This window comes from Larus michahellis, chromosome 9, assembly GCF_964199755.1.
Source record: "Larus michahellis chromosome 9, bLarMic1.1, whole genome shotgun sequence".
NCBI classification, from domain to species: Eukaryota; Metazoa; Chordata; class Aves; order Charadriiformes; family Laridae; genus Larus; species Larus michahellis.
In genome coordinates this window covers 36,421,708-36,443,529 of record NC_133904.1, presented here as the reverse complement: position 1 = coordinate 36,443,529, position 21,822 = coordinate 36,421,708, and the positions used below count along the sequence as shown (strand labels likewise).

The following is a 21,822-nucleotide window of genomic DNA, read 5'->3' as shown; positions in this document are numbered from 1 at the left end:
GAAGATGATTCACGTATTGAATTTTTTCAAACTTGTTCCTAAGTAAATGTAATGACTGGTGGTTTAAAGGTTTTTCAGCACTAAGAGGTGATCAGAATTTTTCTTCATTTTGCTCCATTTGCAGTCAAAGGAACATATCACTGTTTTTATTCTGTGGAATGGAACTGAGAGTTTGCTGGCAGGATTATACGCATTTTTCTAGACCTGAGTCTTTTTTAATCTGCATGGTTCAGACCTGGCGACTCCATCACTCATGTTTGGATTAGGTGTGTGCTTAAAGCATTAGTATACTGTCTTTAAGATCATTTGTTACCATTTTCTATCGCATTTTTGTGTTTTTCAGCCCATTTGTGTTGACAGTGACTACAGAAGCAGTTGTGCATGTCATGAGAAATTACCTGGGAAGTATCTGTTTGGTGACAAAGGCCTTGCCTACGTACTAAACTCTTTTTTCCTCTGTTTGCTCTGCTGTTGCTACCAGTGGAAATGTGTTTGTGAGACGGAAGAGAGTCTTGCAGTGATTTTCTGTCTGTAAGAGTAGATGTTTATCTGCCCGGTATAAGCAGTGCCCTGCAGACAGGTATTTTATACGTCAGCCTCCGTAGCTCGGTGTGGAGCAGGCAGCAACCTCTGTAAAATGTCTTATTGCTGAAGTTCAGTAGTTAGGAGTCAGGGTGGGCTCTCCCAGGCTCAGTGTGTGTCACTCGCTCTTCTCCTCAGAGCGGAACTGAACACCCTGAATCTTACTGCTTCAGCCACCCTCACCACGTCCATCGGGGGGTTCTGTCACCTAACGGCTGGTGAGTGCTGAAACTTATTTTTCCTGTCAATCGAAACCTGCATTTCTAGTGTCAGTCTCGTGGGGGACCTTAAGCTGTGTTTGGTGAAAGATGGCAGTAGAATTAATCACCTTGTTTCTAGCAAAATGTGTTCTGGAGGGGGCTCTTGGGAGGAATATGGCAGCTAAACACGATAGGAAACCTATGGGAATTTAGCACCAACAGAGGTGCTGTTTGTGCCTTTTAAAACTCTAAATTCCTTGTATAGAAACCCAGGAAGATGAGTTGGTGACTTTCTGTTCCATTCTGTCAACTGAAGTGTATTTAAGATGGGAGTATCAGAGCTGTCTCTGAAGCCGTATGGATTTCCAGGAGTTTTCGGAGCAGGTTCTTGTATCCTGTCTGGATTTGGTTCTGTTTATAGCCGTGTCGTTCTTTCAGTGTCGCTTCTCTGCCCAGCAGCAGCCGAGTGACCAACAGGATCTGCAGTCTGTATCCCTGCCGGCTGTCTAGCTGTACACTGTTCATTAGGTACTGTATGAAAGCAAGTTTTGTCTTCTAATTATTATTAAAACAGCTGTCTGTGATAACGCAGCTATCCAGCTCAGGTTTAGAAACAGTTTTAAGGGTTTCCAAGTAACTGACTCTTATTCAGTAACTTTTCTTGTAATTTGTTATGGCCGATTTTTCCCATTCCTTCCAAGCAGCTCGGCCTCCCTTGGTTATAACAAACTCTTGTCCAGGTAGAAACCATAAATAGTTTGGTAGCTTCGGAACCACTTCAAATCAATGTAGTCGCGTCCAATTTTTTGAAAGGTTCAGAATGAAACATGAAACAAATAGAAAAGTTGTGTAAAAATGAGGCAGAACAAAATATGGAAAAAACATGTGCCTGAGTGACTGAACAGAGTCCATTTTGTTCTCTTCTGCTTCCTTAAAGGCGATATCCTTAGGCTGTGCCTGGCACTGGTTGTGTTTCTGCTGCGTCCCAGTGCCACAGCACAGTCGGGCAGTTCCTCAGCATCCCATGGCTCAAGCTGGGCACAGAAGCTGCCCCGGGAGGTGGGTGTCCGGGGACACGGCACCAGCCTGGCATTTGCTGAAGACATCATGTGTCTGGGCTCTTCAAGGCAGCACGTAAATGAACAGTCGGGTCCCTATGGGGCAACTTAGTGTTTCACAAAACACTGATGCTGAGATGTTTTTGCTCAGTGCATTATTGTAGCTGATGCTGCAGACATGATCGCAGGTGGCCTACTAAGGAGAATACGGTTTTTCCAATTAGTATTTTTCTCTTTTAAAAAGGCTGTTAACTGGAGATCTGGGCAGCGTAAAAGCAGTAATTTTGAGTGCACCCCCTGCTACCTTTAGTTTTAAAGCTGGGCTGCTCTTTTTAAATTGATTTTATTTTTTCCCTAGCTTCTGAAAGAAAGTTGCATATAAAGAATGTGATAAATGCAGGATGCGTAAAGTCTGTTGAATATGCTAGGTAAATACACTGGAAAATAGAAATTCCTCAGGCTGCCTGTAGTCACTGCCACAAGGTAACAAAAGAGAGAAAGTATTCGGCCAAGTGCATGATAGATTTTTTTTTTATTTTTTTTTTAAACACGCAAATAGTTCTTTAAGGGGTACACCCATTACATCTCCCGTGTTTTACATCCCTCTAATCCTCACCCAGAGGCTCTCCCCATCATCACTAGCTGTAAGGGCTGTGCAGTCAAACCTCTCCCTTACCTGTAGCACGACACCACCTCTCCTGCCCTGCCTGTCCCTCCGGAGCCAACTGTAGCCCTCCATCCCAGCGCTCCAGCTGTGGGACTCGTTCCACCAGCTCTCACTAATACCAGTGGTGTCGTAGCTCTTGGAGCTGACCAATGCATCCAGTGCATCCCATTTGTTTCTCGTACTGTCTGCCTTGTGGTACAGGTGTTTCAGATGCGCTCCTGAGCCCTCCGTGCGCCCAGGAGCAGTGTCAGTGGTCCCACTAGGATTGCCACCTTGTGAGGTTTACTGTTTCTACCTAGTTAGGTGCTGTAAATCCAGTTGCACCCAAAAAATTTGGTGAACTAAGGTTTGACTCTCAGTTCTGATGCCGATTTAAGTTGTGTGACTGTAGTGCTCATTAAGCTGTGTAACTGCAGGCTGGGGCAATGTGGAAGCAGCAGGGCAACTGTCTCAACCCCATCCTGGGGGCTGTGTTCTCTGGGTTAGCATCAGATCTACGCTACAGAATAAAGCAGAAAAGTGCTTTTCAGCTCAGGGTCAGAAACAGCTTTTGTCCTTAGTGGATCTCGTACTGCCAGCAGAGCTGCAGATGTAGGGGCACCTGTATTTAGAGAAGAATAACTTTGTTGGCTTAGCTTAAAGTAGCCAGGGGAGGTGGGTCTGGCTGCCGGCGGGAGAGCGCTCTTCACACGGCCACAAGGCTGCTCGGTAGTGCAGACTAGGTTATTCCGATGAGACCGTGGAAGCTGGAATAGGGACCACCGGATGCTGTCTGTAATTTTAGCAACAGTCATCAGGTATTAATGCACGTAGCTTAAGTGACAGCCAGCGTTGCAGGTGTCAGAGACTCACCAGGAGCACCTCTGGAAGTGTTGAACACAGACACCATTTTGTTAGCTTGAATCAGGGCACAGAAGTGTGAGTTCCACCCAGGTACAGCGTGTCCTACCTTGCCTTTGGCCTGTTTGTTGTTTGTATTTCAGCATTTTAGAAATGTATTTCACATCCTTCACGTGAGTGGGGACTTTCTTTGCTGTAAACAACTTTTCCAAGTGGATGTTGTCATGTGAAAGAGGAACGCTCTTGCTGGATTTTGCCATGATACCTGCCCCGACTCTGTCTCATCCCTGTACTCCTGGGTTAATGCTCCACAGCAACCGACACCCACCGCCGCACGTGCTCCCCCTTCTCTCCCTTTTACATTCAGGTACACTGTACTCTTAAAAAAAAAAATATATAAATGAATAGAGAAAACATCACATTGATGTTTCCATGGATAGCGTTGTGGCAAGTCCTGTCCTTGGCCAGCAAGTCCTGTCTGAGGAATTAGGGCTTCTGGTAAGCCTCACTGCACTGAAATTTTGTGTTGTCTCTTGCTGAATTGTTACAGTATCTTTTGGGCTAGAATAAGATTGTATTCCTTTAAACAGGAAGCAGTACTGTATGTTTTTAGTAGGCTGTACCTCATGCGTGTGGTGTACTGTCATTGACGGGAACCGGGAAGCTTCCTCAGAGCCCTAGAGCCACGAATGTTTGCTTCCTGGAACAAACCAGAAATGTGATTCAGCAAAATCTATACTAGCTGTAGGTTTTTTAGTTTTGTATGCTGGTGTGGACTCAAAGCACAACTTAGTATTAGTTACCAAACCTGACGCATAAAGTCTGTAACATAATATGAATGTAAAGTGTCAGGGGAAAAAAAAGAATTTGCCTTTTCTTTCCCGAAGGCGGATCTAAGGAGTGATGTGCGAAGACGGACCCGCTGCGTCCCGCACAGCCATCATGCCAGCAGAACGGATCTGCTGTTTGCGTAGCTGGCTCATTCACGAAAGCGTTGAATTAGCAGGCTAAGGAGGTACTGTTGACCTTGTTTATTAAGCCAGAATTAATTAACTCAAAGGGTCACATTTTCATTTCAGTGACTCCTGTGGTACAAATTTTTAAAATTGATCCATAGTACTTGAAAATAGCTTTTACTGATATTTTTCCAATTCTATCAGCTTCTGTTTTGCTACGGAACACTTGCAAAAATAAACTCATTCTGAAACCATCAGCTGAAGCATTTGCATGGTTGAGTGGCTTTTTTTGTGAAAAGTAATGGTCTGTCCCACAGCTCGGCAGCCACCAGCATTGCAAGGCTCTGGCATCGCCACGTACTGCTCCTGCTCAATGCTTTCTTTCCTTTCCTGCCAATTAGCATTGAGATCAGAGCTGCTGTTACGCAGGTTCATTCTTGTCCTTTTTCTGTCTCCCTTTGAGAGTTGTTCTTCCTCCTCCTGAATATATAATTGAAATATGATCAGCTTTCAGCTGTCCGTACTGGAGTTTTTGGATACTATTGAGGTGAGTAGGTGTCTTTTTAAGCAGTTGTGCCACGTTTTATTTGTAACTAATCTTAGTGTTTGTCAGGTATCGGTTTGTGATTCTCATCACTCAGGCTCAGCTTGCTTTGCTTGCAGCAATGGGATGCAACTTACTGCATTTCTCTCTTTCCTAAAAATCTTATTTCTTCATTTCCTGGCTTCAGTTTGGAATGTAAACCTTGTGAAATAAAATGTTTACATTTCAGATAAGCCTATAAGTTGGTAATGCTTTCATGCTGCTTAAAATATTTTTTTGTGTATGAGGTTTTAAGATTTACGGTAGCTTTTGTAAAACTTCAGTGGGTAACAGCCACTGTTTTAAGGGAAAAAAAAAAAAAAAAAGGCAGACGAGTGATGTTAAGGAGGGGAAAAGAAAAAACCCAACCAAAAAAAGCCAAGAAAAAGGACAAAGGGGATTGTCTTTGCTTCTTACTCCGATCGTGCTTAAGAAGAAATGCCTGCTTGCATCAAAGGCTAGTACCGAACAGCTCATAAAACATGCGGGTACTTTACCTGAAGGCATTCCTGCTGTTCCCATACTTACTAGACTTGAACTTTTCTTGAGCTAAATCTGGGGCTAAATCCTACGGGAAGCCTGGAAACGAACCAGCCAGCCTGGCTCCCCGTCTCCTTGCTGAACTGGGGAAGGGGTGTGCTGCACCATCGCAGATCAGCACTTCCCTTTGTGAGAGAAACAAAAACCTTGGGGATTCTTGAAAGTGTTGGTGTAATATATTTTTTTCCTGCCTTTTTACGGGGGCTCCAGGATGTGTAGGAGAGAGAAATTCCTCCTAGCAGCACCTGGTAGCCTGCTGTCATGAACGGCCTGGGCTGGTACAGAGGTGGCTTCCCCTGAGGAGGAGGCAGGGGGTTTCATGACGGAGAGCTTGTGTGAGGAGGTAGGTGGAACCTGTTGTGCTGTTCGGAATCAACTCCGTGTGCGGGCATTCTTCTTCTGCAGCCATTACATGAGCGCGTAGCTTCCTGCTGTACTCCCCAACAGGCTAAGCTATTCCAGAGTCGTTCCCAACTGCACTGTTGGAGCAGGGAACTTCTAACAGCTTCCCTTTCACTAGTAACATACAAAATAGAAAAATCACGTTATTTTATAAATTACTCTTATCTGTCCGGCTGTTTTTCATCTGAAAGTGACTTCTTTATGTTTGTTGTGAAAACGGGTTCCTTTAAATCTCAGGATCAGGTAATGGCAGTATGTTAGAATTCAGCATTAGGAGGTTTTTACCTTGTTTCGAAGCAGGTTTCACTCCCTGATGTTTTGAGTAGGCAGGGAAACTCGTGCCGAGTAGAACATTAACTGCCAGAGCCGTTCTGGAATCGGACGGCTCTGTTTGGGAACCAACATACTACCTCTTCCACTGGGTCAGAACTCCCCGCCGCAGTGGAATGCCCTTTTCCTATCAAGGAAGGCTGGCTTTGTGAGCTGTGCCAATAATTGCTAAATCATCCGAAACAGTAATGCAAATTTCATTGTAGTGATTTGTTATTACATTCAGCTGCTTTTTAGATAGATTGGTACTTGTAAGTATCTTGCGTACAATCAACGCTGTCCGGTTCAGTTAAGGACGTGCCACTCAGAGCTGTGTTGTTTAATACTGATTCGTCACCCCTTAATTTAATAGGAAGTATTTTCCAGTGAATGTCACGAAGGGTCTGCTGACAACATCTGGGATGTTTAGTCGGGTTCAGTTTAATGCTGCTGCCAGCATTGAGACCTTTGATATCAAATGGGTTTTTACAAAAGCTTTGGATACTCGTTTTTACTGTCGGACAAACATTCTGTCTTTATTATGAATGCTTTGTGTATGTTTCACTAACATTTTCCAAGTGTTTGTATAGTTTCTACAGCTGAATATCCTGTACCTTCTGCTTTGTCATTTTCTATTATGGTTTATACTAGAGAGCCTGCGCGGGTTATACTGTGCTGCAGGCAAGGTTCGCATTAAAACCATTTTTGGCTAATTTACTACACTTGTGAATGGTTATTTCCTACAACAGCCTATGGTCAGGCTGAACATTCTCTCTTGTGGAAGCCCTATATAACTTTAATTAATTGGAATTACTGGTTGGAGTGGGGAAGGTTCTCTTCTGTGTCAAAAAAAGGACTCACAAAACGCTGCCCCATGTCTTACAAGGTATTGCTTGGGGCAGCCCAGGCCTTTGCATCCCACTCCTCTGTGGAGAGGTGTGAAGCTCTCTGCTTGTGACGGTGCTGTGGTAATCCTGCACTTTTTGCAACATGGGTATATGTTTAAAAAATAATAATGGACTATATTGTCTTTATGTATAAATTTTCCCTAAGTATAGTAAGGTAAGATACTAGCTAATTTAAGTGTTGGATGTTGTGTACTTGGTGCCAGGGGATGGATTTAAAGCCCAAGGAAGACTTTGGCAGCAGATTTAGGTTTAATCTGATGGATGCAGTTCCTGTGGTGAGCATTTTGGAAGGGTGCTGAGCCACGAGGGCCATATTTTGTCTTTTAACTTTAAGGCCTGTTGCTCTGTGGACAGAGCTAGAAATTGAGTTCAGCTTTTTGCCACAGCTTTCCTTTCTTTAAAAGGGTTAGCAATGCCAATCCAAGTTTTAAGAGACAAAACTTAGGTACTGTATATGTAGAATTTCTGCAGCCCGTGCTGCTCCCACCCTCTTCACCAGGGTACGGGCACTGCGATAGGAAGCTTCTTTATTCAGTACCACTGAGCAAGACAACCGTGGATGTTTTACTCTTTGAAAAAATAATCAATACAGAGCAAAAATCAGAGAGTTGTATCTTTAGTTCTTGGCCACCATCCAAAGAGTGAAAATTCTTCCAAAAATTCACTGTGGCTGCTAAGAAGACATCCAGTTCCCCGTGTGCCCATTGGGTTGGAGGCATTAGGAGTGTCTGTACCAGCTGACCTGGGGTGATGTGAACTTTACCGCTAGAAATGAAGTACACACCTCTGATTTAGTTGTTTTATTTTGCTCTCACAAGCAGCCACAAGACAGGCCCTAGAAGAATAAATAAGTTAAAGCAGAAAGTGCAGCAATTTGTACAACCCCAACACTGAGATGCCTGACTCTGTAATGAGCGTGCTGTTACTGTACCTGATTCAGTGCTCAGGCAGTAACTGCCCAGAACTAATCTAAGTCAAGTATTTCCCCCTTTGGCCAAAAAGATTTATAAACATGCCCTCAACCAACAATAATAAAAAGTAGAAAAAAAACCCTCTTGTAATATCATATAGTCATTTCTGTTTGTTCCAAGTGTGTCAGTCTGTTCCAAAATACTTCTGTCCAAAGTGTGTTGGTGCAACAGGATGAACTTCTGTAGTTAAAATTGTGATCTCTGGGAATTCCTGGATGATGGATTTGGCACCTTTTGAGAGAGGGCAAAGGCAACAATGACTACAGCACTGCGGCTGTATTTCAGCACCACATGTTAAATCATGATTAGCAGAATTCCATAGGTAAGTCAGGCTCTGTTCTTCCACCTCCGCTTCACATTTCTGCCTTAGCTGACTGTCTGTGAGGAATAACTTCCTGAATTCAGTGGATTCCTTTTTTGAGTTTTCTTATTTGGATTTTTCTTTTCTCTACCATACTTGTATACTCGCCATCTAATCACAAAAGCAGTTACAGACCGCTGGGAATAACTCTATGCAGTTCAGTTGACTTTTTTAATAGTGATTTCTGCCACAGCCAATTTTTCAAACAATGTACAAGATCCATTTTCCGACTTCACACAAACAGATGTCCCTTTTTTGGCTCCCCTTTTATAAGTTAAGATCTTTAACCTGCAGCCAGGACAGTTCTGTAGCTTAGTTTACCTCACACTCCTTACAGAACTGGCATACTTTTGGTGGCGGAACAACTCAACACCATCCCTGGGCTGCCGTCCAGAGCAACAGCCGGCCTGGCATTGCTTTGTCAGCCACTGGCGCATTCTGTGTACCTGCCAGCGCTGCAAATTCCTGCTTTTAGGATTTCTTTACCATTTGCAGCAGTTTTGCCATTAGGTGTAACAGGCCTTTTCCTTTCTGCTATCCCACTCCACTGCCCACACCAAACACGTTGCTCTTCACTCTCACTTTTACCATTCAGCCAAAAAAAAAAAAAAAAGAAAATCCATCTCTTCTGAGCAAAGCAATGCTGCTGTCGTTATTTGCAAAGGAACGGCTCTTCACTGCTGTCCGAAGCATGTGACTAATGTAACTCTGACCCACTGAACGTAACCAGGGTCACTCTTCTGCCCCCTCGCACCCCCCCAACTTACCATGAGGTGTAGAGAAGAGGCTCAGCAGGATAATGACACTTGGTTGTACGCCATGTTCCACAAGGACTTTGACAGCCTCAATGACAGTATTACCAGTACCTAAAAGGGGAAAAAGTGAGATGTTTGTTTAATTTTTTTCCTCCCTCTGGTAGAAGAACTTTTCCTAGGCCATCTGAGGGTATCTGTGTTGACGTTGGTAGGGGGCTGAATGATGAGGCTGTCCTTTTCCCCTGGAAAACTCTCACCTCTGCACGTATTAATTGCAGAAAACTTTTGTTTCCCAATGAAGGAACATCCTCTCTACTCTGAAACAGCCAATTCTGCCAGGTTTTAAGCCCTGAAGTCAGTGGATTTTATTGAAGCCCTGAGGCAAGCAAGCTCATCTGAAATAGTAAAATGGCAATTAGGAGCTCCATGTGTAGACCCAGAATTAAATCTTAGACTGGAAAAGTTACTTCGTCCTGACAAACTCCTTACCACACTTACCAGATTTTTTTGGGGCTGTAGTATGAATAGTATTTAGAAATAATTTACTTCTAGGATTTATAATATTAATCCAAAAATGTCTTTTAATAGCATGTTACTGTTTGAATCTTTTCTCATGGCAAAATTTAAAAAATTAAATTTCTATCAAGCTTTAATGCTTCAACCTTTCTCACAAACGCAGGCATACACAAATGATTTGCTCTGCATTCACACTGGTGCAGGCTGACTAATGTGTATTCTGGCACACCCTAATAAATTCCCTACTCTGTCACCTAAACCAAGCAAAACACCTAATCAAAGCCCCTGAAATTTGGAAATTTTCCTTTAAAGGCAGCGCACTCACTGTTCAGCGGAGTCTAACTGTAATAATGATGAAAGACACTTACTTAGTATTGGGTACATGAGAAGAACTTTTCTCCTGTAAATGTCTGGTGGAAACTTTGCATAGTACACTTTTGCTCTTTGAGTCTCCTCGTCGCTCTGTATCAGGATTTTTCCTATGCGGATTGATCTACAGCAGTCTCGTAAACCTTGTTCCATTGCCTCTCCTCAAAAAGAGCAGCAAAAAACATCAACAACAAATTGTTACACGCTAAGAAACAGCACAACTGCAAGATGCTACAATTAAATAGCCAGTCCCAATACTGTGTTGGTGAAGAGTTCTAAAAGGGAGATTTTTTTTTTTTTCTCAGTTCTAAGTGTTAAAACCACTTGAAGCTATTTTCCTTTTTTCTCTGTTTAGACAGAAAAACGAGTCTACTCGGTGTTACTTAGCTCACAGGTTATGACTGTTCCCACACAGCTCTCAAAGGCGAGAGCTGGAAACGTCAAGACAAATGTGTGGGGTTTGGAGCCCATCTTTGAGCTCTGCCCAGAGACGCCCCAGTGCAGAAGCAGTGCAGGAGGCTGTGGAGCTACTGGATTTTACATCGCAGATACAAAGGGTTCTGCAGCATTGGGCAAAATAACACAGACTCTACCACCACCAAGCAAGGTTTGTTTGAAGACCCGTCCTCAGCGGCAAACAAGGCCAGTTGGCCTGACTGCTCACAGTTAACCACCACTAGAGAAGAGGCGAGATTAAATGTGCTGCAGCTGTTTGTCTCCTAAAAAGTTAATGAAAGCTATTGACATTCTGTGATGAAGGCCACCTCAGGAAGAACAAAAACTGGCAGGTTTGGGTTAATCTTTGCTGTAGAGAAGTGTGGTTGCACTTTTTTGAAAGGAAGTTGGTTACACATTTCCAAACCGTTTAATTGGTGCTCATTTAACAACCAGAAACTGCCTACCACTTCTCATTATGCTGACTCCGCAGTTGCCCTTTTCAAATCTGACTCCTTCATACTTGTGTCCTGTGGGAGGAAAGAAACCAGATGTCAGTGGCAGTGATTGCGCCCTTCTGCCCCTCCTTAATGCCCCTTTGGGGGACGCTATTTTAAGTGACCTTGGTGTGAATGGAACCAAGAGCTCCATGTCTCTCAACAGGTGGCAAGAACCAATCTGCACAACATCTCCTGCAGCCCTCAAACAAGCAATGGGAACAGGGCCACAACCGTAATTGGTAAAGAACTTGTGCTTTTTTTTTTTTTTTTTTACGAGTTGTGTCAGAAAAGTGGCACAGAAGTGATCCTTTCCAAGTACGTGTTTTATAACTCAGGTATTCTGTGACTAGTTTAAACAAAGGACGTTATGCAAAATATAGTTAAACAGTATGTCCCCTAAGAAGCCAGGGAAATGCAGTCCAGTGCTGCAGGTGGAAGAGATAGAACTGAAATACGACGCTACAATGCTACTGTCATTGTGGTCTTGATTACTGAAAGAAAAAAGTGGGCAATGGTATGTGTATGAGAGCGATAGGATCATTGGTACTGTGAGCTTAGTCACATGATTCAATTTTAAGTAGTCCTGTGAGGAACAGGGAGTTGGACTCAATCATCCTTACGGGCTCCTTGCAACTTCAGATATTCTGTGATTCTTGTATTTTTTTTTTATATTAGTTAAGCTCCACTTCCAGTCCTACCTAGGGAGGGAGTGATTTCCCATATACCTGTTGGAGTGGTCACGGTACATTCTGTGTATGGTAGTTGATTCAGTCCCTCTTCAACCACAAGTCTGATCTGTAGAATGAAAGAGATCAGTCAGCTTAAAGGGATCTGTTATCTACGGAGATAAGATACTAAATGTTAGGTTTTTTTACAAGCACTAGGTGCACACTTAACAGCCTGAAAGGTCTAAAAGGGTCACTTTAGGGGCTGACTTTAGAGACGTTTTGGGGGTGATGCCTGTTTTGTCCACAAATCAAATGAAGGCATTACCAAAAAAAAATTAGGGGAAGCGGAAGGGTTCATCAGCAATCATAAAACTGACTTTATTTGTATCTGGCAGGCATAGGCGTCACAGACAAATTCTTCTCAACAAATGAGTGAAGCATCAACGCAACTTTATTTTGCTGACAGAAAATACTAGTGAGAAAAAGGGTAAATTCACCCTCTCTCAGTTCCTCATCAGCTAGGCTCTGAGGTCTGTTTTCACATCCGTATTTCTGTGACTAAACTGCAGCGGGGCTGCCAGAAGAGCCACAGGAGCTGCAGCAATGTAAATGCACCACCGAGTGCCCAAAGACAACTCATCAGACCTAGAAATCTCTTTATCGCTTTCTTCTTCTGGCACCTGCTAGCTGTGGTGACGGTGGGATGCTCTGCCAAGCACCTGCGCTTTCCCACGGTACAGATGGCCCAGTCCAGCAGGGACATCTCCACTGGAGGGGCAGCTAGTAGGCCACGCATCCCTCCAGCCTCCAGTGGCCAGAAAACGTCCAGCTCTCCCCTGGTGCTGGCCCTGCAGCTGTACCCCAGGCAAAGTTACCGAAACATATTCATCTGAACCCAGAATGATTGCCCGTGAAAGATGCTCTGGGTAATTAAAGATGTAAAAATTCTCTCTGCTAGTCAGCCAAAGATTCACAGGCCAGAACTGTTCAGGGAAGGCTGCTGCCAAGCCAAAGATGAAACCCATTAACCAAAAGTCACTATATGATGGCAGAAATGAGGTGATTGCTCCTGGGACTGAACAAGTATACTGCTCGCTTCAGACATTTCTTATTCCAGAAACAGGGCAGAGCAGACTGGAAGATTTTTTCCTGTTCTTCCGTTCTGCCCTAGTTCCTGGCACACAGGCACCCTCTACTAGGAATTAGAAACAGTCCCTTAAATTTACAAACCCTCTTTGAAGATATTTTTAGTCATTTTAATGCTGGTACAAGCGCCTGAACTTAACCCACTGCCTGGAAGCTGCAGTTTCTAACAACGAGGAAGAAAAAATCAGTGCTTCCCACAGAATGGCGGAGGACCTCCAAGTAGGTAGGTGGGAGAGGTCCTTCACACTAATTAATGATAATAAAGTACAGTCAAGACTGCTAAGAGTTTTCCTGTCCGTATTAGAATAGCCATTGTTTATCACTTTTTTAAAATAAAGATTAGGAATATAATGTTTCTTTTTAATTCAAAGAAGTTGCCAAGAATGAATGCTCCTTAAAGAGTGCAATATGATGGGAACCTAATGCAAGGTAAATGAGAATGTTAACCAGAAACCCTTCCTGTGAAAGGAGTACTGGTGGGGAGGGGGCCTGACCCCTGGACTGCATTTACCCTGTAAATGTGTGGGATTGTGGCATTGACCTTTGTTGGCTTCCTGAATCTTATTTGCACATTTAAGCATGTGAAGAATGTGAAACCACAAAACCCAGGAAGGATGACATGTAGTTGAGCTTTTCTTTCACAAGTGGTGGATGTTTCCTGGGCTGCTCCTACTCATCCAATGAACTGTAAAGGACGTGTCTATTTAAATGGTATCTGCTGAGAACTGCTGGCACAGAATGAAGTTGGGGCTGCAACTTTCTGCCTGTCTGTTATGAAGTACTATTGGGAAAGAAGGCACTCCAGTCAGTCACTTCATCCACAAGTGATGGGATTTGTTGGCTTGGGCATGGACAGTTCCTGGTGAATGAGAATGCAAGAAACATCCTCAAGAAGGGAAAAGAAGCGGGAAAGTGGAAAAGCTGCAAAGATAAAAAGCACTGCAATCACAATCTTAGGTTGTGGTCATATCTAAGCCCTGAGCAAGCCTGGATCAGGCAGGGATTAAGATTGGTTTTATCACAGGAAACCTGCCTGCTCTAGCAAATGGTGCTGGTAATTGAATTCCGTGTAAATGAATGTGGATTTGCAAACAGCAAATACCCTCATGAATACAAGGAAGTATATGTGTGGGTGCGAGTGCTGTGGTTTTCTTTAAGCATGTAATTTAAATGAGATAAATGTTGCATTTCCAACAGCCTTTGTTATGACTTACTAAAATGTGTGAAAACTTCAAGTATGGCTAAAACCAAGCTCCCAGTGTGGATGCACCCAGAGCTACTAATCTAATACACAACAAGTGCCAGGAGGCACTTTGCATGCAAGCAATTGTTAACAACTAGACTGTAAGAAATTGTACAGCTCTGTTCACAAGATCAAAAGTACTGTTTCAAAGTAAAATGGAATTATCTCTAGCCTCTGTGTATCTGTTTTTGAACAGTATTCTCTTATTAATACTACTCTCTGTCCTGAAGTAGTTGTGTTTGATAATGACATAGTTTCCGTAACTCTTTGAGATGAAAGCAGTCTGTAACAGAGCACGTATGTCCCGATACAGATGGTTGCTGTCGAACAGCAATTTCCTTTGTGTAGAAAAGTTGCTCTCACACCACCATTATTCTAGCCTGAAAGACCCATTTTATGGAAGGGTTGCAAAGTACAATACCAAGAAGAAGAAATTCTTCACCTACCAAACGATCAGCAGAGAATACGAAGTCTCCTCTACTGGATTTCCTGAAAAAGGTAATAATTTATATTTTAAATTGGGGAATAATTTTAGGAACACTGCTTAAATATAATATTAATTCAAGGACAATATATTCTAAAGGCAGTTCAGAGAAAAGTCTCCTACCATATACAAAATTTATGACATAGAGATTCTGTTTCACAGGTTTCCTGCTTGGTGGCAAAGATAGAGATGCAGTGAACTAACACACGGGTTTGCTTCTTACTACTGGCAACATTGCTGTGCTGTACCAGTAGCAATTAAAGCATGAAAACATAAGGGTGATATTCTGTAGGTTCTCCATTGTACTACCATTCCAGCTCAGCTACGAAACACCTCACAAGCTCAGATGCGCACCAACCTGCTACATTCCCTACAGCTCTAAGCAAGAGAGCTTTCTCTGCCTGTACTTAAGTCAATCAGAAACCATGGAAAAATGACAATGCAGATCCCAAGCCCTAAGACTGAGTTAACACACCTGATAAGCAGGATATATAGCCTATCTTATCATTCATAGTGTGACTCCATTAGTGAATTTAAGACCAAAATGAGCAGGGATTAATGAGTACTCCTATAAAGACACCTCTCTGTTGTTTTATTAGCTTGGGTGTAACTTCTTTTTGTGTGACTGTGTGGCATTTCGCCCACCCAGAAGATGGAACAAGCTCGCTTCCTCCTGCTACGTACTGTGTAAGTATGCCATGTTAAAAGCCTGAATTTTAAAAAAGAGTGTCAGCCTAATATAATTTCTTTCCTTGTGCTAATAATACAATAAAAACACTTTTTATTTCTTCCTTCTTTTGGTAATGACAGGATATTCGTAACTTTCTGCTACTTTGACATTAAGCAGAAAGGCAACGCTCAAAAAAAAACCCCAATCACAAAACTGCAAAAAACAACGCCCAAAACCCTACAATCATACAAATTGATTTTGTTAAGATTTTTGAAGGAATTCGTATTTCCATCTGTGGTGTGTATAAATATTTTTTAAAAAGGGAGGTAGCAAATTGTGTAAGTGGCACATCCAGGTTCTTCCAGACCAGACTATGGCCTTTCAGAAAATTTAGCCGTATTTCATGAATGGGTGGTAAGACAAATCCAACAAAGTCAAGACTGTGGTTTGAACTGCAAAGCAATACGTGCTTAGAGTGAATACTGCGAGTTATGAATACAGATTACTAGGCTTTAAATTAAGTACTCTGTCCTTGCAGAGAGACACAGATGTTTTTATGCACAGTTCACTGAACACCCTTAGTCAGTTATGCCTGTTTTTTGTGGGGAGGAGGACAACAGAAAACAATGGTGCATAAAAATGAGAGATAAATAATAATAATACTGAAAATGACAGACCTCTTGTACACCGGCAGCTGGAAAGCTGTGACCAGATTTCAAGCCCCACATCATATGAGAATTGCTAGGGGCCAGAAAAAAAGGCTTATGTGAAAACACTGTAACTGTTCACCTTAAATACCAGACAGAAGTATAGAAAGTAATGATCAATGGCAGATTAGAAAGTTTTTCACCTTTTTAATCACGTAACAAGACAACATCTAAAAAAGTGAGGCATTAAAACCTGACTTGTAGCACACGGCTAACAACATGAATATTGTGTTAAGCAATATAAATCAGTTTCATTTTGCTTCTGAAGGCGTGGAAGCATGGCTGATGTACAATTAAAGTCATGTGCGTGTCTTAAGAGGTGAGAAGAAATGTTTTTTGGGAATGTACTGTAATACAAGCTAACTGCAGGGTTTCTTCCAGCTTGGTACTAGTTACAACCACTGATACAGCTGTAGGTTATGCGGGTCATGGTCTGACACGCTTTAGTAATTCCCGTTTCTCTAGTTACCTTACAGAAGAACTTCTTGAGAGACACCCAGGGTACTGTGAAGGCAAGATTGAAAAAAGGCCGCTTCCCTAAAAAGAATTTGTAAAAGGCCTTTGTAAGAAAACTTAAGGCACTGGACAAACTGCTGCCACTTGGGGGAGATGATGCTGCTGGGAAACAAGGCCATGTTCTACCTGCAGCACTTCAGTACTTAATTTTTTTCAGTGCCTGGGCTAGGGAGGTGGTATGCAAAAGGTGTCTCACCCTTCTGCCTGCAGCGGTCACCTTCACTCATCACAGGCGAGTTACACACTCCTGAATCGTCCTGCTCTGTACAGCAGTCGGGACTGCGTGTCCTACCACTTTACTGTCTTCATTTCTATATTGTTCACCCAGTTCCCTAGGGAATAAGAAGCCTTAGCAGAATCCAATAGAATGATCATCTCATGTAACAGACACAATAACCTTTAAATACCTACACTTAAATCATATCTATTGTTAAATCAGGAGTTAAAACCAAACTACCAATCTGAGCTAATGACTTTGCTTCTACTGAAACCAGAGCTCTACATTACAAATTGCTGCACTACTCATTTCAGCTTCCAGATCCCTGGTTCTAATCTGTGCAGGCCAGAAATGACGTTGACATGATAACCTCCTTAGAAAGAGGCTTTGGGTTTGTTCCCAAATGTTCAATACTTAAAACACATCAGTTCAGATCCCATTAGAGGACTCAAAATTCATATCCAACACACAGTGTAAAAGGCATCTGCCCACCCATTAAGCATTCGCTAGATGGAAAAGTGAACAAGCCTGAGGAAAAACAAGCAAACCCACGCACAGTCAAGTTGAGATCTATCCATCTCCCCAGTTCTGGCACACAGGCCTAGTTCTTGTTAACTTTAATGAAGCAAAAGAAATACGTGGTCATTTTAGTCTATCAGATGGCCACTACTGATTCAGCCAGCTGTCTCTGAAACCCACCACAGGACACGATGACCAGCCATACGAAGGTGGTTTTTTTTTTCTAAACCAGACTGTTATTCCAATTGAAAGGTCGTGATTTCTTTCTCTGAATCCTCTCAGGAACAAGGAAAGCGCTTTCCACTTTTCTGAGCAGCTCACACTGCGGACAAAAATAGAGTCCCTGAGGTCTCCTGCATCTGGCCTGACCATTCTTAGCTCCAGGTAAGCATGCCTGATTCTAACTTGCATTGCACTGGGAGTATCTATCCCTTCCTTACTTCATAGTAATAATCCTAAATTGACTGGGTTTTCCCTACTTTTCTTCTGTTTCTTTCCCCCCAGTAGCTTGCCTTTTAATATCTGCCCTTTTCACAACCTTTTCAGTTGATTGCTGTACCCGGAACATGCATCTTCTGCAGCATTAAGTCATCCAAATATCCTCCTTGAGTTAAGGCAGCTCTGGTGCTACCTGTTCTTGTTTTAATCCAGGAAGAAAGATTAAGTGATAGGTATCTAATTGCTCTGTAGATGACACAGCTTTTCCCTTTTCCCCAAGCAGTGTATGTGAACATAGCATTTTGTCAGTTTAAATCGGATTTTTTGACTAGTAGCTCCTCTTAGCCATATAGATCCTTATTCATGAATACAATCCTTCTTCTCAGGAGTTTCTTCTAGCACTTGGTTTGAATGCTACAGTGGTCATGGAGTCTCTTAAGGCAGATTCTACCTGCCCTGGGAAAGATTACTGCAACAGTTTCTAACCAGTGCATAAGAAATCCTCTCACCCTTGCAGTTGAGCACGTTTTCACACCTTTCTGAATGACAGGCACAAAAATACGCCAGTCTGAGGTCTCTTATTTACTGAGATGCAGCTGACTTTCTGGGACAGAACATAAAAATGTTTCCCTACTGTCCTTACATACAGAGCCTACACCTTCCTTTCTGAGCAGGCTGTTGTCTAGTCTTCCTCACTGGTTAGGAAGGGAGCTTGGCGTTACACCTCCACTGCCAGCGCTGTCTCATGCTCAGAATAAAGCACAGTTTGCTATCACTGCAGCTGTTATGAGTAATTCATTATTTACAAGTCTTATTCTGCACTTCCCCTTACCAAAGTCTTGTGCAATGAATCTGATGCAACTCTAAAAAAAATCTCTTCAAAGTTAAAATATCAGCTGCAGTTTTCTGGATAAGTTCACTATAACCAGAAACTTATTAAACATATTTGCAAGAGTTCAAAACCTACTTACAACAAAATAATAATAATAAAACCTAGCTGGGTACAGTAACCACATTGCGAATATTCACTTTGATATCAAAATTATATACTATTTCCTTTTCACTAACCTCAAAACCTTTTATAGGCCATCACTAAGCCTAGTTTTGATTTCCTCTCTCTCTCTCTGCTTAGCCCGCTTACAAATTCCCTTCCCCTCACAGGCAAACTGCCAGGCGTGCACTCTCACCTGCAGAGGTCTTTTGTGTGGTCTTGCCACAATTGCCCTCCTTACATCGAGGCTGCATTATCTCTGTGTGCTCCTGCATGCAATGAGATAATGTTCCTCCATGATGTTTTGAAGATTAAAACAACACCCCTAGTTTAAGGTAACAAGGCTCATGTAAGCTAATAAAATTAATACAGGTATTGTCTTTGAGAAACTCTCATTAGTTTTGCATAAAAATATATCAGCGTTATTAGCTAAAAGTTAAGCACTCAAGAACTAGGAAATACTAAAACATAGACTACACAGATGGACAGATATGAAACAAGGGGAAGAACTGCCTGTGCTACATGTTAGCTATTACAGATGTTAGAAAGCCAATGCATCGCAGTAAGAGGTTTTATTCAGAACCTGATCACACTAGCGATAAACGATTTCACACCTCTGGGTCTGCTGGTGGTTCTTGCATCACAGTAGGCAAACTGTACTTTTAATAGATGGCTGCTACTTATTTACATCATTATGTTGCGTGATAAATTTAATACCTTATAATATCACCTTCCAAGTGCTGAACAATTAAAGCTACAAATGTGATCAGTGGGAGGTATGCTTTCAACATGTGAGGTGCTATGTAAGGCATAATAAAACATTCAGCCTTAAGTATCTCACATTGGATGTTCAGCAGTGGGGCACAATTTTGCATGGATTTCTGCACTTTGGCTTAAGATTTGTAAAACTGGAATAACACCTTAATGTCTCACAAGGACACTTATGTGACATAAAGTGAAAACAATGGAAAATAAAGCCTTCAAAAAAGGCAATATCCTTTCAGGTAATGTGCCCTAAGTAAACAAACTGTTCTTTCCTTGTCTGCCTCCCTCCTTAATACTCTCTCCCATTCCTCCCAGCCACCACCATGGTCTAATCTCTATGCTATCCCCAACTTTTTGTTCCAAAACTATTCTTTTTGCCTAATTTGTTCCAGTCCCTGTTCCTCAAACATCTAATTCCAGTTCACTTTCATTTCAACTTGTCCCACTTTTCTACAATCTTTTTCTTATTTCTAGCTCTCTCGGGTTGCCCTTGTGATCTTGTTTTCTTCTGGTCGTCCTTGTCCCAAAATCCTTAACAACCCCCACACACTAATACAGAGCACAAAGACTCGGCTCTTACATTTTCCTTAACATGGTACTCCCAATCTTCAGCAAACTCGTGTGATTTCCCTGCCATTTATTCCCAAACCTACCACCTGTCCTTTGCCAACCTTTAAATCCAGTCTGTGCTCCTATACCCGTGTTGTCTCAATCCACCCCATCCTGTATACAGTATTCTGGTATACGATATCCAGACAGTGGTACTGAGACCTGGGGCACAGTGGTGTGACAATAAACTTACAGGTTCCTTTCTCAAGGCTTTTATACTCCTTTGCACAATGATGACAAGGGGAGACCTTACCGCTCTCTACAACTCCCTGAAACGAGGGTGTAGCCGGGTGGGGGTCAGTCTTTTCTCCCAAGTAACAGGGGATAGGACAAGAGGAAATGGCCTGAAGTTGTGTCAGGGGACGTTTTGGATGGATATTAGGAAAAATTTCTTCACAAAAAGTGTTGTCAAGCATTGGAACGGGTGGCAGTGGTGGAATCACCATCCCTGGAGGTATTTAAAAGACGTGTATATGTGGTGCTGAGGAACACGGTTTAGTCGTGGACTTGGCAGCGTTAGGTTGATGGCTGGACCTTAAAGGTCCCTTCCAACCTAGACGATCCTGTGATGATATGGCAATCAAACTCCGACCCGTCCGTGATGCGGAGGTACGCAAAAAAATCCACCTCACCTCACACCAGGGGAGCGCAAAAACCTCTAAGGGGTTTTACAAGCCGCCGAACTAGCGTCTTTATCACGGTCGGGCCCTGAGGAGGAGCCGGATATCGAACCCCCCCGCCACCTCCCCACGTCGCTGAGGCGAGGCGGCGGCCGCCACCTTCCCCTCCCCTTCCCGCCGGCCTCGCGTCACCAGAAATGGCTGCACCCAGAGGGCAGACGCCGCATCCCGGCCTCCAGCGCCGGCTACCGTGCTGCGCCGAGCACGGTAGCCGACGCTGGAGGCCGGCTCACAGCGGTGCTTGGCGGACCCGCGGCTCCCTGAGGGGACAAGGGGGGGCCGCGATGTCCCCTCAGACTCCCGCCCCGCCCCGGCTCCTCCTCAGGCCACGCTTCCCGCTGCCGCGCGGCCTCCCCCCGCCCCCTCCCCCAGCTCACTTGTCCCTGATGATCGTCTGGAGCTCCCGGAGCTGGTCGTTCATGGGCAGCAGCTTCAGCTGAGGCCCGATCCCTGCGGGGATCGGCGTTACCACCGCCGCCGCCGCCACCACCCCGTTGCTGCTGCTGCTGCTGCTATCCGGGCTGGGGCAGCCGCTGTCCTCGCTGGGCTCCGCGAAACGGATCAGCCGGGAGCCACCGCCGCCTCCTGTCGCTGTCGCCGTCGCCTCCTCGTCCTGCGGCCGCGGGCCGAGCCGCTGGTTCTGGCAGGGCATCGCCTCCATGCACCGGGGCGCGGCCCCGCTCCTCCGCGCCGGCTCTGCCGCCGTTGTGGGGGGGAGCGTGCCGGTCGGCCCGCCCGCTCTCTATTGGCTGCCCGCGCCGTCACTCAAGGCGGCGGCGGGAGCGCAGGCACGGGAGGCGGGGCGTTGCTGCCGGTGCGGTGACGTCGTGTTGCTGTCGATTTCCCGCTCTTGGCGCCTCAGGGCGGTGGCCGCAGCCGGGCTGAGGGGAGCCGTCGACCTGTGGGGGTCCGCCCACCCCCCCCCCGCCGCAGCCCTCTGCCCGGCAGGGTGCCCCCGGAGATCTCCCTGTGAGGCGCCCAGCCGGCGAGGGGCTGAGTGCCGTCCCGCCGGCTGGCACAACGGCGGGGGCCCGTCTGCTTTTGGGGGTTGGATTTTGGGTTGGTTTTGGGGAATCATCCAAGATACCGGAAACTGTAATAGACGTAAGAGCAGTGCAGGTTCAGAGAAGAGGAGGTAGGACTCAAGGGAAGCGTTACGAGAAAGATCTTGTTATCTGTCGCCTTTATTAAAATTCTGCCCTGTATCGCAACCTGGT

The 21,822-nt window shown here is 44.1% G+C and overlaps 1 protein-coding gene across 2 annotated transcripts; it reads right to left on the bottom strand.

The window, feature by feature from the left end:
• Positions 1-7,830: 7,830 nt before the first annotated feature.
• UPRT (uracil phosphoribosyltransferase homolog) lies at positions 7,831-21,624 on the bottom strand. 2 transcript variants are annotated; one of them, XM_074599696.1, is made up of 7 exons: positions 20,983-21,624; positions 14,456-14,498; positions 11,678-11,747; positions 10,920-10,982; positions 10,017-10,178; positions 9,145-9,243; positions 7,831-8,247 (listed from the first exon to the last, which is right to left on the bottom strand). In XM_074599696.1, exons 1-7 carry the CDS (start codon positions 21,264-21,266, stop codon positions 8,141-8,143), a joined length of 828 nt encoding a protein of 275 aa, XP_074455797.1. In that variant the 5' UTR covers positions 21,267-21,624; the 3' UTR covers positions 7,831-8,140. The 2 variants fall into 2 exon arrangements, with proteins under 2 accessions (XP_074455797.1, XP_074455798.1); XM_074599697.1 differs by having other exon boundaries at positions 7,831-7,880; positions 20,983-21,372.
• Between the last annotated feature and the right edge of the window lie 198 nt (positions 21,625-21,822).